At 38.2% G+C, this 15,586-nt stretch overlaps 3 protein-coding genes across 6 annotated transcripts in view; all 3 read left to right on the forward strand.

Annotated features, from left to right (window-relative positions):
* The window catches only part of myom3 (myomesin 3), a 60,557-nt gene extending 54,284 nt beyond the window's left edge, over positions 1-6,273 (forward strand). For 2 of the 3 annotated variants that reach the window (XR_006098407.1, XR_006098406.1), the window contains 9 exons: positions 730-797; positions 1,037-1,147; positions 2,064-2,151; positions 2,405-2,443; positions 2,714-2,819; positions 4,343-4,506; positions 4,812-4,924; positions 5,052-5,074; positions 5,169-5,224. Coding sequence is in view for 1 of the 3 variants with exons in the window: in XM_042423585.1 (XP_042279519.1) it covers positions 730-797; positions 1,037-1,147; positions 2,064-2,151; positions 2,405-2,443; positions 2,714-2,819; positions 4,343-4,506; positions 4,812-4,848; positions 5,052-5,074; positions 5,169-5,224; positions 5,427-5,696 (962 nt within the window). In the remaining 2 variants the exon portion in view is untranslated. Of the gene's footprint in view, positions 1-729; positions 798-1,036; positions 1,148-2,063; positions 2,152-2,404; positions 2,444-2,713; positions 2,820-4,342; positions 4,507-4,811; positions 4,925-5,051; positions 5,075-5,168; positions 5,225-5,426 lie in introns of those variants that run through there. The other variant, XM_042423585.1, reaches the window with a different exon arrangement.
* Positions 6,274-6,891: 618 nt separating this feature from the next.
* Positions 6,892-8,508, forward strand: fabp10a (fatty acid binding protein 10a, liver basic). Its single transcript, XM_042424805.1, has 4 exons — positions 6,892-7,200; positions 7,308-7,480; positions 7,784-7,873; positions 8,451-8,508. The coding sequence occupies exons 1-4, from the start codon at positions 7,134-7,136 to the stop codon at positions 8,499-8,501; spliced, it is 381 nt and encodes a 126-aa protein (XP_042280739.1). The 5' UTR covers positions 6,892-7,133; the 3' UTR covers positions 8,502-8,508.
* Positions 8,509-9,610: 1,102 nt separating this feature from the next.
* srsf10a (serine and arginine rich splicing factor 10a) lies at positions 9,611-15,183 on the forward strand. Of its 2 annotated transcripts, none has more exons than XM_042423161.1 (6): positions 9,611-9,808; positions 11,602-11,706; positions 12,622-12,725; positions 12,852-13,020; positions 14,022-14,072; positions 14,173-15,183. In XM_042423161.1, the coding sequence occupies exons 1-6, from the start codon at positions 9,744-9,746 to the stop codon at positions 14,444-14,446; spliced, it is 768 nt and encodes a 255-aa protein (XP_042279095.1). In that variant the 5' UTR covers positions 9,611-9,743; the 3' UTR covers positions 14,447-15,183. The 2 variants fall into 2 exon arrangements, with proteins under 2 accessions (XP_042279095.1, XP_042279096.1); XM_042423162.1 differs by lacking the exon at positions 11,602-11,706 and adding an exon at positions 11,976-12,288 and having other exon boundaries at positions 9,612-9,808; positions 12,630-12,725.
* Positions 15,184-15,586: the final 403 nt, after the last annotated feature.

A 15,586-nucleotide genomic window follows, 5' to 3' on the forward strand; every position in this document is an offset into this window, starting at 1 on the left:
GCTGCTGGCATCAGCACAGCTGTAGTGTTTGAATCAAAGTCTCATTGTAGTGAAAATTCTGTGAGTGTTTAACCTATTGCTGAAACAGCACCTGTGTTGCATCAGTGTATTATAATGTGGGCGAGTGACACCACATTCTTCACAAAGATATAAACATAACTCCCTTTCATCTTATTCCAAAGTGAAGAGATTACGTCTAAAAGCTGCAGTAGCTTCTCGGTAATCTTTGTGTGTGATGACACGGCTGCTTTTTCTCGTCCAAACATCTTGAAACTAGAGAGTCTCAGAAGAAAGAAAGAAAAAAGGAAAGAAAGAAAGAAGGAAAGAAAGAAAGCTTCTTGGGTGACTGAATTCATGCTTTCATTACCTGATGAGATAAGAGGCTGTACAACAGTTTTTGTGCGTTGAGGCCATTGTCCCAGTGCCTGCTTGTGCAAATAGACTATCTCACACCTTGTCCATGTGAGACTCAAAGTCCACATGACACATTTTGTTTATTGCAGTCATCACACCACAATACAATAGTTCAAATATCATTTTGAATAATCTCACCGCTTTTATTTCAGGCAGCTGTTACTATTCTGGTTCATCATACAGCCATAACTTGCCATAAATTGACATTTTACCATGCGTTAGTGTTTCACTGGTTGTTCTGACTTTATTATTGTCTGATGGTCATTGTTTCCATGGTTCAGGCCAGATGGATAATCATTTGCTCTGTTTTCCAAGGACCCTATTTCCTTGAATTCCTGTCGTGGAGTGTAAACGAGGATTGTGAGCTGATTATAAAGTGCAAGGTACTTTAACATTTATAGGATAAAATTGCTAACAGCAATAGCAGAACTAACTTAAAATTATATCAGGAGCCTAGAAATCTTTCTTCTTTCATTACTTATGATATAATGTCTTTTACCCATGTAAAGTTGCTAATGGAAATAACAGACATTTTTTATTAGGACTATTAAATCATTTTGAACTAATGAATTTTAGAGGATAAGCCTTTCATTTCAGGTATGGTATATGTCTCCTTACACAGGTGACAAATACAAAGAAGGAAACATCTCTCAAGTGGTTTAAGGAGGGCATGGAGGTGACCCAAGTTGTGTATGATCAGTCATCAGGGGTCAGCACGCTCACCATCGCACAGGTACCCAGAGTGATTCTATCTTCTTGTATTTCCAGGCTACTAGATGTGGGAGAGGGGTTAAGAGCTCAGGCAAATATGAATCATCATTTAGAAAAGGAAGCAGGTGTAATGAGATTACAGGTTTGATAGGATTAAAGGATAGGTTCACAGTTTTTCAGGTCTGGTTTAAAACAACAGTCAGGTGCCCGTATGAACACTGAAAGACATTTTCCTCGCTGTAATCATTCCTCCTGTTCATACTGGTTATTAAAACATCCCCTTCAAATGCACTTATAGTTTAAGTGATTGGGGCCAAAATCCACAGTGTGTCCACAAAAATGCATTTAAACGTTTATCTGAAGCTTATATGAGGCTTTAGCAGTCTGAGTTAGTCATATCAAGTGGATATCTGCCACATTTACATTCTTTTTAGCATAAAATTCCCTCTGTGTTTCCTTAGACAGTGTTCCCCTGTTCAGCTGCAGTGGAAGTATAGTAACTAAAAGAGGAACTTTGGCACTAAAAAGACTGTAGCTTCATATTATCTTCAGATAAACTTTTAAATACATTTTTGCACAGAAGGAGGCTTGTGGATTTTGGCCCCCATCACTTACATTGTAAGTGCATTATGAAGGGATCTTCTATCAGTCAGTATGAACAGGAGGAACAATTATGGCAAGAAAAACCTATTTCAATGTTCATTTGGGAACCTGACTATTGTTTTAAGACAAACTTGAAAAATTGTGAACCTGTTCTTTCAGTCTAGACGTGTGTATTATTTTAAACACTCCATTGTTCACCTTGGAGTATATTTTAGAGTTGACCTTGCAAGTAAAAGATGGATTAAAGTATGTTGTTGTTCTCCAGGGATATCAATATTTCATTTGAAATGTTATGAATATGTTTAATTTTAATACGATGGATGGTTCTCCCTCAGGTTACAAAGAAGGAGGCAGGCTCATACAAAGCTGTGGTGTCAGATGGGAGAGGAGAGGATGTCAGCACCTTAGAGTTGGTGGATGAAGGTGAGACGTGACCTTGATACCAGGTGAAAGAATAACGACAAACAATAATCCCTGTTTGTTCCTGCGTAAATTTCCCATCCATAATGGAAGAGAGGCGATTAATGTCTTTTATTTTTTTCCCCCTCTTATCTCATTGTGTGTCCTCAGCATTCAGCTAGCATAACACCTCCCTCTAATCTTTTTTACTATTTATTGAGTTCCAAGAGCAATATAAAACACTGTCTGAAGGCTTAATTGTTCTTTTTATTTACAGAGTATGACAAGCTTCTCCAGCAGCTGAGTAAACAGTGTGGTGAGTTATTCACACAGTTGGAAGAGCAACCTTTGTGAAATGTGCCAATGACTTGTTTTTTTACACCAGGTGTGCTGTGTTGGGATGAGGATAATACAACTGGAAGCCATGTTAATTAATTGTAGAGTGCATTGTTTTAGAATATTAATGTGTCGAGCTCCCCAGATAAGAAATGCTGTGTTTTAAATTGTCAAGGAAACAAAAACGTATGCAGACTGTGGCATTAAATAATCGAGGAGCTCTGCCTTCTCTCTCTCCCCCTCTCTGCAGCATTGTCAGCTGGCTCACTGAGGATTCAGAGCACCGCTGAAGGTTTCAAGCTCTACTGCTCACTCAAATACTATATAAACTACCTGAAGACGATCTGGTACTTCAAGTGAGTCCACATGCAGAGCACCTTTCTGACCTAAAATCGGATGCACAGCTGCTGCAGAGGAGGAAGTATTTGAAACATAACCTAAACTGCGTAAGAAGGGAAAAAGTATTGCATAAAAACTTTGAAAATCTCTATGTGCAGAAACATCCGCACAGCAAGTAAAAAGTAACTAAAGGTTTGTCGTACTGACTATTATCTGTGCAACATGGTCATATTGTTTACTGCAAGCCAAAGAAAGGAAACACTGTAAATGTGAAACTAAAAGATAGGAAGATGTACACAATACCATAGAAATATATGATTTCTATCAGCATGTCTCTGAGAAACAGGTGGTAGGTAACCGACACAGCCACAGCTGGAGCTAGTGCAGGTTTACACGTCATGGAACAAAAAAAACCCCAAACAAAACACATAGACCAGTTTGTCTTCTGCACACACACAAAAGCTAAATGAGATGTGAGACGAAACTGGAAAAAAAGTAAAGGACGTGGATAATAATTTATTCTGTGATATTTGTTACAGAAGTGGTGATAAAGTCTGGGTGTCCGGACACTGACAGACTTTCATTTCCTAAAGGGCTTATTTAAGTTCAGCTGCTGACAGCTTGCAAAGTTCAGTATTTAATATGACAGCAGGACTGGAGACTCTGGATGTCTCCATTCACATACCACCAAATGTTATAATGTGGTTGAAGATGTGAAGCCAAAAATTGTTTAAACTCACAGAACTTAATTTTAACTTCTAGATGAGATGCCACATATGTAAGGGTGAATTTATTGGGAAAATGTATAACATGTCGACAAATGACAAGAAAAAAAAAAGAGTCTTGGGTTTGTTTTTCAGTTTTAGTACAAACTGAGTATATAAATGAAACTAGTAGTGTGGAATAAACAGATCCTTTTTAGCCTTAAAGCTACTTGAAGGAAAAAAAAAAAGCAGAAAAAGTTATTAAGGTGTTAAGGCGGTAAATGTGTTAAGGGGTTAAACCAACATACACTGACTTCCCTTTTTTTTGGGGGGGGGGGGGGGGGGGGGTGAAAAAAGAAAAGAAAGTGAAAGCTACTCCATTGGTTGAATGTTTCAGGACAGATCAGTTTGGTCAGGCATTAAAAACACTCAAACAGGGTTTCTGTGACATTAACTTCAATAAATTTGTAATTATTTAAAGGAACTACTGTTGTTAAACGCCATAACTGATCATATGTGAGGGTGTAACTGGTTTCTTAAGTAAGGCTACTATCACCACCTGGTGGAGACTTTAAGAACCGCCGTTACAAAAGAGTGAACAATTTATTTTATTTTCATCTTTTCTGAGTTTATAATAATTTATCCTTGATTGCTCTCTCCATGCTCAAAAAGATGAGATTGCTGTTGGGAAAATTATATTTTATACTCATTACTTGATAAAATTCCCTTTTATTTAACATGTCCTTATTAGTAACAGCAGTGGACAATCTAATCTGGCTCAAGGTCTGGATCAAAAGCAATTAACAAACACAACCTCTGTGCTATTTCTCCTGCAGGGAGAAGAGGATTGACCAGGAAGCCAGGACGAAGACTGGCTTCAGTATGCAAAAGGTCTGGATAGAAATCTTTAACCCCACAGAGAATGACCAAGGCCGATACACCCTGGAGATGTTTGATGGCAAAGAGACACACAAACGTGTTCTTGACTTAACTGGACAAGGTGAGAACAAATGGCATTTTGGTTTACAAGTTTGATTTATTTGAATGATTTAAAACACAATATAAGATTTGTGAGATGTTTTGAGCTGTCACAAACACAAAACTGATGAGATTATCTTTGTCATGACTCGGTCATGAGCTCATTTGGACTCGATCTTGACTCGCACTTTTCTGTTAAGGACTTCATTTGTAGTCGATTAGTAATTTACAAAACCAAATCAAACTAAAATCAAACTAAAGGTAAAGAAAAACTAATGAAACATGAATTAAATGTAAATAATGATTAATATTATTATTTATTTACAGCCTTTGCTGATGCTTTGCTGGAGTACCAGAGGTTGAAGTAAGTGCTGTCCCAGTATGTGACGCGTCTAGCATGGTTTGCTGTGACAGTAACATAAAACACTGAGGAGTCAAAGGTAACAAAGTATTTTCAAAGAGAACTACACAGGGCTTGTTATAGTTGGAAAATATCACAGGGTGGATTATGGTTACCTCACTCCGTGCAATGTCATATTGATTTGACCCTTTGTTTTCATCCCTCAGGCAAGTGGCCATAGCTGAGAAAAGTGAGTCATAGGTTATGTGTTAATCCTAAAATATTTCTGTCCATGACAGAGATTAAAAGACATCAGCAGGGACTAATTGCTTGTGTTGTTTCAGATCGCGCCAAAGTGACAAAGGGTCTCCCTGATGTGGTAGCCATCATGGAGGGCAAGGTACGTCATTACGTTACAGACACTGCAGGAGTATTGATTTGCACGTTCATCACAATTATCATCTTTTTATGTGAATCATTTTCTACATTTTATGAGAGAAGCAGGGCTTCAGAGGTCATAGTTGCACCAGTTTTATTTTTTTGCAGATTTGATACTTTATGTGGCCATTAACCGCATGTGCCCCTCTTCATCCTCTCCTCAGTCTCTGTGTCTGACGTGCTTCATCGAAGGCGACCCAGCCCCAGAGATCTTCTGGCTTCGAAACGACAGAGAGATCGTTAGCCAGGGTCAGTTCGTCATCACCAAGGAGCATAAGTGCAGCACTATCACTGTCAATAACGTCAACATGGAAGATTCTGGGAATTACAGCGTCTTTGTACGCAACAAGTACGGCTCTGAGACAGTAAATGTGACCGTGAGCGTGTACAAGCACGGGGAGAAGCCTCCAGCAAATGCTGTAGAGATGGGTTAAGACAGTGGACTGATTTAGAAATGAATTTTCTGCAAGGATTTTATGCTTTAGTTTGAGATTTCACCAAGCAGAGATATAATGCATCAATAGATAGATAGTCAAAAATGACACCCTCTATAGTCTGCAAACTGTCTGTTTAACTTAAATACTGAACAGTTTATATCCCAGAAATATGTGATATTGAGCAACAACTAGATCTTAAAATGTATTAATTTCCAGAGATCACATTTGGTTCATTAAGGCAAAAACTGCACATAGTTAAGTGGTTCGTTATGTGTTTTCCTGTGATAGAGAAGTGGAATTTTGACTTAAAGATTGTTTATTTATTTCACTGCTTCACAGAAAACCCTGTTATAACACAAAAACTGTGAAAAAAACAACAACTTGGAACCACTAGCTGGCTTACTGGAAGAGTCAACACATTTAAACACCCTGATGAAGGCTCTGTGCTGAAACGTGTTCATTAAAAAAGGAAGACTCTTCCAATAAGTCAGCCAGTGTTTGTTACTCATGCACCTAAATGGCTCGGGAAGTAGTAACTGCCAAACCCTCAGCTATCAGATGTGTCATTTGTTTGTGTGTGTAGTGATTAAAGTCATTTCTCCAAAGTGACCCTCACTGGTGGATTATTTACTTACTACTACTACTAAATCCAGCACATATTACATCTTTACTTTTTCATTTAGTAAATCCAGTTTCTGACGAGGTATATTTTAAAAAAAACCTTTGTGGACGATTTTGCAAGCAGAGATTATGTCTCACACTTTAAGAGCAAACAGTCCACTGTGTCATTCACCCGACTACTGTTCAACACACAGAGGAAAGGTTGCAGACGTGCCCTGAGTTCAGTTAAGATCTCATTAAATGAGTCTTTTAATAAAATATATTTAAATTTGGCAGACAGTGTACTGAATAAATCTATTTAGTGTCTTCTGCAACCTCAACCTGCACTCTGAGCTCTGTGAACATTACAGTAAATGATACATAATCATGTTTTAGACCGTGTCCATGTGCTGTGTATGGTCTTTTATCGCTGCTACCTCTGCATCCTGTCTTCTGTGTATCACAAACAGTTGTAAATATAAATAATTGTCTTTTTAATTATGCAAAACACCACATTTCTGCATGGTATGATGTATATAGAAAAATCTATATGCATGTCTTTCCTGTCACTGAAGCTCTTGAACACACGTGACAAAAATTACAATCTAAATACATCTTTGGTGGAAACTGAGGTTACTCCAAACAGGAGTAAGTGAACTTCAGGTTGTTCAAACAGCAGCGATTATTTCATAAACGTTTGTTACTGATTAGACATAGACCTGGGACCCCTTTGCCTTCGAGTATAAAAAGGTCTGGGAGCACATTGACGTTCTCCACATTGTGTTGAGCTTCACACAGCTGTCGCAGCCTCCGGCCTACCTTGGTGAAAGAAACATGGACTTCAATGGAACATGGCAGGTCTACTCTCAGGAGAACTATGAGGAGTTCCTCAAGGCCATGGGTGAGCAAGGGGCTGCAGGGGTTGGCATGTAAAATAAAAACATTTTTTTGATAGCTGAACTTGTAACAACTGTGCACAAATTAACAAAAACACATTTTGTTCACCAGAACTCCCAGCAGATGTCATTAAGATGGCTAAGGACATCAAACCAATTACTGAGATCAAGCAGACAGGCAATGACTTTGTTGTCACCTCCAAGACTCCTGGAAAGACTTTGACCAACTCTTTTACCATCGGCAAGGAGGCTGAAATCACCACCATGGATGGCAAGAAGCTCAAGGTTTCTAATTCTAATTCACCTTTTGATTTAGCAGAAAGATGCTGCAAGATTACTTCAATGTCATATCCGAGTTATAGTACACAGTATGATTGTTTTTTTAATTAAATATCCATGATGTTAAAGCAGAATTTTTGAGAGGTGTTGTGTCTCAGTCATTACCCTGCAATAGTCTCATAAAGTCAAATATTTGTGATGCCAGTGATGATGATGTTATGCATGTGAGGGGTTTGTTCAGTTTTTTGGGGGTCAATGCCTGTTTTTGGGGGATTCATGATATGTATTGACTCCTCCTCTGCACCGCAGTGCATTGTCAATATGGAGGGAGGCAAAATGGTCTGCAACACCGGCAAGTTCTGCCACGTTCAGGAGATCAGAGGAGGAGAGATGGTTGAGGTACAGCACATCATACCAGATCTCACTTTTTCTAACATGCATACAGTACTGTGCAAAGTTTTAGGCATTAAAAGTAAAGTGAGGATGCTTTAACAGAGGAAACCTAAATGAAATCAATATTTGCTGTGCACGTTGCCTTTAAAACAGTACTAATTCTCCTCAGTACACCTACACACAGTTTCTCAAGGTACTTGGCAGGTTGGTTGTTCCCGCATCTTGGAGAAGTTGCCACAGTTCTTTCGATTTAGGCATCTCAGCTGCTTCTGTCTCTTTATGTAATCCCAGACTGACTCGATGATGTTGAGATCAGGTCCCTGTGGGGAGGACTCCTTTTGAAGATAGTTCTTTATGACTCCGGCTGTATGTTTGGGGTCATTGCTGTGCTGCAGAATTAATTTGGAACTGATCAAAAACCTCCCTGATGATATTGCATTATGGATAATAATCAAAACATCTAAAGTGCCTATAACTTGCACAGTACTCTATATCTATAATAATAAAAAAGCAAACCAACGTAATGTATTTTATCTCTTGGCCACAAATTAAATGTCTCTCTTTGTACCTTATCTCATTTCAGACTTTGACCATGGGCTCCACAACTCTCATCAGAAAGAGCAAAAAGATTTAAACTTGGCAGTAAAGAAACCAATGTCTATTTAAATAAAAGTGTTGCTTAATAAATGTGGTTTGCACCATTTTGTTTGTGAAAAAGCCTGTGCAGAGGTCACTTTGTTTAACAACAGTGGTGGAAGAAATATTCAAATTACTTTACTTAAGTAAAAGTACCAATACAGCAATGTAAAAATACTGCATTACAAGTAAAAGTCCTGCATGTAAAATCTTACTTCAAGTATTACAGTAAACATTATTATTTTGTCCCTCTGACTGATATTTTATTATATATGACATCATTAGATTATTAATACTGAAGCATCAGTGTGTAAGCAGCATGTTACTGTTGTAGCTGCTGGATGTGGAGCTAGTTTGAACTACTTTATATACAGTTAGCTAGCTTAGTCCATTGGTTCCCAACCCAGGGGTCAGGCCCCTCCAAAGGGACACCAGATAAATCTGAGGGGTTGTGAGATGATTAGTGGGAGAGGAAAGAAGGAAAAACAAAGTTCTGATACACAAATCTGTTTTCAGTTTTTTTTGACTTTTTCTCTAGTCTTTGATTTTTGGTGAAATATTGGATCATTTAAACATTTATTAAAATGAAACTATATGAGTTTAGAGGGGAAAATCACTATTTGGTGGAGCTGTTAACAACTCATGGACATCTGAAATGTGACCCCGACTACACACTGCTTTTTGTAAGATGTCAAAAGCTGGAAAGGTTGGAAACCTCAGGTTTAATCTTTAACAGTGTGTTGTATTTTAAAAGTTTGTTATCTTATCCATTGTGTCAAATCTCCATCTGAAAAGTAACTAAAGCTGTCAAATAAATGTAGTGGAATAGAAAGTACATCATTTCCCTCTAACATGTAGTGCAGTGGAAGTATAAAGTAGCATAAAATGGAAATACTCAAAGTACAAGTATCTCAAAATTGTACTTAAGTACAGTACTTGAGTCAATGTGCTTAGTAATTTTCCACCACTAACAAACTAGCAAGCAGTGCAACATAATCTCTGCAAAGACACATTTGCTGTGTTTGCATACCAAGTTGGGACCCCTGCTATTAGTGTGTGTGTGTGTGTGTGTGTGTGTGTGTGTGTCTTCGTGGCTGCTGCACATCTATGCGCATGCGCAGTACGGGCATCACTTTGACCACGTAGCTAGTGTGTCAGCTACATCAGGAGGGTTTGTGGAGAAATAGCTGTAATATAAACATATTCACTGCCAGCAAATTGTAGCAACGGGCCGTTAGAAATGGCGAGGTACCTGAGGCCTCCTAATACCTCTCTGTTCGTCAGAAACATCGCCGACGAGTCCAGGTATGTTGTCGTTTTAAACCGCGCTGGTGTGTACATAAGCATGAGCAAGCTAACATAATGCTAGTTTAGCAGAACCAAAATGGCTAACTGGCGTCAAGGCTACGAGTGATCCCAGACAGAGAGTCAGTGTGTTCTTAGATCAATAACTGTTAACGGTTATCACTGATCACATTTACATATGTGTGGCTTGCAAACATGAAGCTAAAAAGGACTGCATTGTTGCGGCGGAAGTTTAACGTCACTCCCCCTAAAGCTAGCGATAGCGCCAACGTTACTTGCTTCTTATATGTTGGACGTTAAATGAATCTAAACTAGCGTTACTGCAGTTTTAGATTCTGCTGTTACAATTTCACTTGACGTAGCTGTTACGTCTATGCAACATTTAACGCCTTAACTACTGGACAACAAGTCAGTTTTTACCCACTTTGTCCCAGTTTCAAACTACACACGAAAACTATAAAGTATGTAGTTAATGTGTACTAATACCTACATGTGCAGGTTAGTAGTAAGTTACAACTAATTATTGTGCCTCATGGAGCAGAAAATATAAGACAGTAAAACTATGTAATCTAAATGTTGGAAAGAAGAGAAACTTTTAATACTTTTATTATTATTTGTTATGAGAGATGCCACCAGAGCTGTTTTACTTCTGTTGACAATTAGTTTATTTTCTCAGCCGTGAGAAGCTGCTCTATATCTGTTTATTACATTGTGGAAAATATTGTTCATGAACACCTCATATTTATATATAATCAAGCAAATTTTCTTTGTATGAACATGTTTTTAAGACTTGATCTTGTACATTATACCCTGTACTGCCAATACATGTGTTACTTTATTTGTGGCATGACAAATGAAACAGATTAAAAAAGTATAAGTAAATAAAATTAACCCAAATAGTACACACATACAAAAAAACAAACATATATTCTCATTTACTTCTAATAATAACCATAATAATAGTTTTTAAAAAATAGTAATTTAATTTTGAGATATTGGTATCTGAAGCTTATGCTGCCACTCCAAAACATTGAATGTCAGAAGAATTTTGTTTGTTCTGCTCAAAGCATTTAAAAAATGCATTTGGAAAACTCAAAAGCAACTTTGCTTTGCAGAAACAATTTCCAGATTATGTTTGATACTACACAGATCCTACTGTTAACATTTATTTGGACCTACTCTCTACTGAAAAAATACTTTCCAACTATTTGTGTACATAAAACGTCTTTAAGAGCTGATCCACTGATCCAAAAGATGAGATGTACCTTTCTAAGCACTTTTTTTTTATAATAATAAAAAATAACCTTTGTATAGTGCATTTCTTGCAGACATACATCCTAATGAACAATAACAGGAAAGTTAATTGGAAGAAATAACAAATAAATACCTAAATTCTGAGAAAGTAAGATTATCCAGTTAGGATTGTGGTCAATGCTGCTTTTTCAAGACCATTTGAAGTGTTACAGCAATAAATTTAACCAAACTGTGGTCATTTTCCTGTAAATAACCCCTGTGACTTTGCCACTTCTGCCTGCCATTTGTAGCTTTTACAGCTGCTGTGGATGTGTGAAGTTAACAGTGGCTTGCTGGGTTTTTACTTGCACATTTTCATCTAAACTCTTAACACGAGTAAACTTCTTTTTGAAAGCAGGAGAGTGACTGAATTTGTCTATAAATAAGCAATGTCATATGCTGTGCTGGCACCAGTCCTTGTGTATACCCTGCACACTGGGCTCCAGCTAAATTCACCTGATAGCCAGCAGAATAAATGTGCTTATTTCATGACACTTTAGGCCAGAGGATTTACGGCGTGAGTTTGGTCGTTATGGGCCTATTGTAGATGTCTACATTCCACTTGACTTCTATACACGGCGGCCAAGAGGATTTGCTTACATTCAATATCCTTTATTCTTTCATTTTAATTTGGAAATGTTGTTTTTACTGACGGATTGTAATGCGTTAATTCTGACTTTTTGGTTGCAGAGGGTGCAGTGACACCTGACCTGACATTTATGTCTTTGAGGAGTCACTTTTGTTCATATCAAAAATGTTTATCCCACTGCAAATGTTTTTTTTGTTTTTTTTTTTAAGTGTCATTTGTTATGTAGTATATTGTATTCAGATTTAAACACATTCCTAACCAATATTTCTTCTGTTGTTGCCTCAGAATGGTAAAGATACAGTTCTGGAGACCCCACACCAAAGAAAGTTGAAAGGCGGTTGTAGAGTAGATTCAAGCCAAAGACACCCAGGCGACAAGCAATAGTGGAATTTGGAAAATAAAGAGAGAGCAAAAGCATGAAGATACAAAGAGGAGAAAAGAGAGCATCCAGGCTTCCATTTGTCTACCAAAGGGAGGAAAAGCAAAGTGTTTATTGGGCAAAGACAAGCAGGAAACCTCAAGTTCTTCTGCCAAGACAATAAAGAACAAGCTGAAGGTCAAAGGTCAAGCATGTTAAAGGTAACAAGCCAAACTTTGTGTATCCTACCGAATCTGATCACATCAATATTTGTCTTGTCTTCACAGTCTGAAATCACAAATGGGCCTAATTGATTTTAGTTTTGTGTGTTGTAACTGCAGTAGGTATGACTGAAGACAATACTTTTTTTTTCTCTTTTCTTAAATTATTACCTGAAATTACTGATTTTTCACCGCACTGATCTAAGTCCAGTAGCTGTCTGTGCTTTGATAGACTGGAGCTGTCAACCTGTGCTGCAGCCTTTTCTCTCTTAATTGTTGCGCATGTGTGTGCAGTCTTCTTTCTGTCCCAATGTTCCTAATTTGAAAATGAAAGGCCTTAACAATACAGCACGTTTGAAGATGTCCGGGATGCAGAGGACGCTCTTCACAACCTGGACCGTAAATGGGTTTGCGGGCGCCAGATTGAGATCCAGTTCGCCCAGGGAGACCGCAAGAGTAAGAACCACTTACATCCCCGTCTAAGCAGCGTACATGTAACTGCTATAAAGCTCAATGCAACAGTCTTTAGGAAATATTGAGTTCAGTTTTACTTCAAGTCTCTCTGTAAATGTGTCCATCAAGCCCCAAACCAGATGAAGACTAAGGAGCGGCACTCGCCTCGCAGTTTCTCCCGCTATGACGACGATCGGGATAGCCGCCGTAGACGCTCCCGAAGCCGCAGCTACGAACGTCGCAGGTCCCGCAGCCCCTCTTACGAACGCCGTCCTCGGAGGTCTGAGAGCCCTAAAGAGTGAGTTGTTGACAACTTTGCACCACCTAAAGTTTCTTACATTGTTTTATTCAAACCCATGACTTCTGGTGTTGTCAGTTACTTTGTGAGATCGACTGAAATGTATCTGTAGCAAAAATCTATGAAAAGATGCTTGGTCAAACTTTTAGGAAATATCTGATCAAAGAATAATAAAACTAGTCTCATCTAAAGTTCTTTATATTAACACTGATGCAATGAGCACTTGTACATATTTTATCAAATTGAAAAAAATGTTAAAACATATAAAAATATATACATACATTTCCCAAACTAAGTTATCAGAAGTAGCACTGTATCAGTATTGATACTGAAACTATCAGTATCAATACTGGTATCGTATTGGGTATCGTATTGGTTCAGATATTAAAATACATCTCTACCCAGCCCTAGTAGCGTTTTTGAGAAGTTTTGACAGACCAAACTGTGACTTAGACAAACATCAAGGTTATAAAAAAACTTCATTTTGTTTTTCTTCAGCTGAATGTCGGTTTTACGTTAATTTGACGGAAACTGAAGTCCATTTCTCAAGAATTGTCGTCTTCACAGTATGAACTAAAGAGGAGAAGATGATGATGACAAATTACATGTATGTTTTGGTTCAGGTGTGATCTGAAAGGGCATGAATGTGTATATATGACCATGTTTACCATATTTGTTTTGAGACTTCTTTTTTTTTTAAAGAGACATGAACCTGAAACACAACTTTATTAGGTCATCATTTAATTGTGGTTAATTACTAAATCTTAAGTAATACATGTCTGACTTCTCGCAGTAGGGTGGAGATAAAGTCCTGTTTAGTGTGTATTCTGACATTTGAGCCCATCTAGATCTGGTAGGAGTGTCAGTAAATAGGGAGGCAGCCTTCTACTAATTACAAGAAGTCATTGTTCTCTTATCCTAGATCTAAAGTGGAGCACTAAGGCTTGTACATTAAATAAGTTACATCCTGAAAAACTGGTTTGTTTTTGTTCTCTCCTCAGCTCTCGGTCCTATAGTCGACGTAGACGAAGCAGAAGCCATGAAAATGACAAGTAAGTTAGTCATCCTGCAATATAAGGCGATTAGAAGTACTATTCTGAACTTTACAGTGCCTTCTTATTTATTATTAATAAGTAATAATCATCCACCCAGGTACAGAGGTCCTCCTCGTGATCACCACAGGACACACCATGAGCCAGGCTCACGTAGCCGCTCAGCGTCCCGCTCCCCCTCACCCTCCAGATCTAGGCCCAAAGGTAAAAAGAGCCAGTCCAGGTCCCACAGCCCAGCTGAAGATTTCCACCCGACATCCAGCTCCCAAAAACAGTCCGTAGGGCGATCTCCGTCCCGATCCTACTCTAGATCCATGTCCCGGTCACGCTCTCGCTCCAGGTCCTGGGCTGGACGCAAGTCTGGAGGCCACTAAACTGTCAGTTCTTCCAAAGCTCTATTTATCTGTATCTGAGGATGTTTCTGTTCAGCTTTTGACAATGATAACTGGAGTGTTACGCTCTAGGTTTGTATTTGTTTATCATCACATTATGGAGGAATCTGTTGCCAAAAGGAAGAGAGCAGCAGGATCCAGAGATCATTTTTAGCATAATGAAAAAAAATGTTTTTGTTGTGATTCATGGAAGCACAGTTGATACCTTTGGAGTTTTACTTGGTTACGTTTTTTGGACTTGTGTACTGTGTGTCACTGAGGGAGGGCATAATATTACGGTTTGGCTCTGCCAAGAGTATTTTTGTACTTTGAGTTAGCAATATTTACATTCACACATTTGTTAATATGGGGACTGTCTGAGTTTGGTTCTATGGTTTGTCTGTTATATAAACAGTGATGAAAATTACATTTGACGTCATGCACTGACTTACCAGTATTTACTTAGTGCCCTGGCCTTGGCCGTGTCTGGTTTCAACAGACAAACTGTGTACTGTAGGAGCCTTTTCTGTAATTACTGTGGCAATGGGTGATAAATGGAAGGCAGTTGTCCAGCAATGGACGACATACGTGTGACAATATATTCAAAATGAGCTGCAATCATTTCTCATGTACTTTGTTCAGAGAGTGAAACAAAGTCAACTGAGTATTTTAAGTGTCTTAGTACCATTTTCCCTGTTTCAGTGTTTTGTTTTGCGTTGTCAATAAAGAAGTCCATTATCTCTCTGCTCTTACTTTCTGAAAACTCTTAACTGTACTGTGATTGGATTCTCTCATACTTCACTATAGCAGCAATAATAATAATAATAATACTTAGTGTTATCACCAGTTCAAGATACTTAAACACAGTCAGACAAAGGTAGGGGGGGAGGGAAGGGGATTTATTTCTTTTTTTTTTTGTAAAAATTTGTCTTCAATTCACAGAGTGCATTTTTTTTTAAAACACTAATTGATACCAATCTTAAACAGGGCATTTTCTTTTCATATACAGTGACAGCGTATCAGAGGGACAAATTAAAGGCCAATTCATTACAATTTAAGTTTAGCACAAGGAGACTTTGCCATGCATGATTCAGGGGTGAGAAAGAAAAATGTTTACATGAACAACCAACAGAAGGTATTACA

The sequence above is a fragment of the Thunnus maccoyii genome, chromosome 10, assembly GCF_910596095.1.
Source record: "Thunnus maccoyii chromosome 10, fThuMac1.1, whole genome shotgun sequence".
Taxonomy (NCBI): Eukaryota; Metazoa; Chordata; class Actinopteri; order Scombriformes; family Scombridae; genus Thunnus; species Thunnus maccoyii.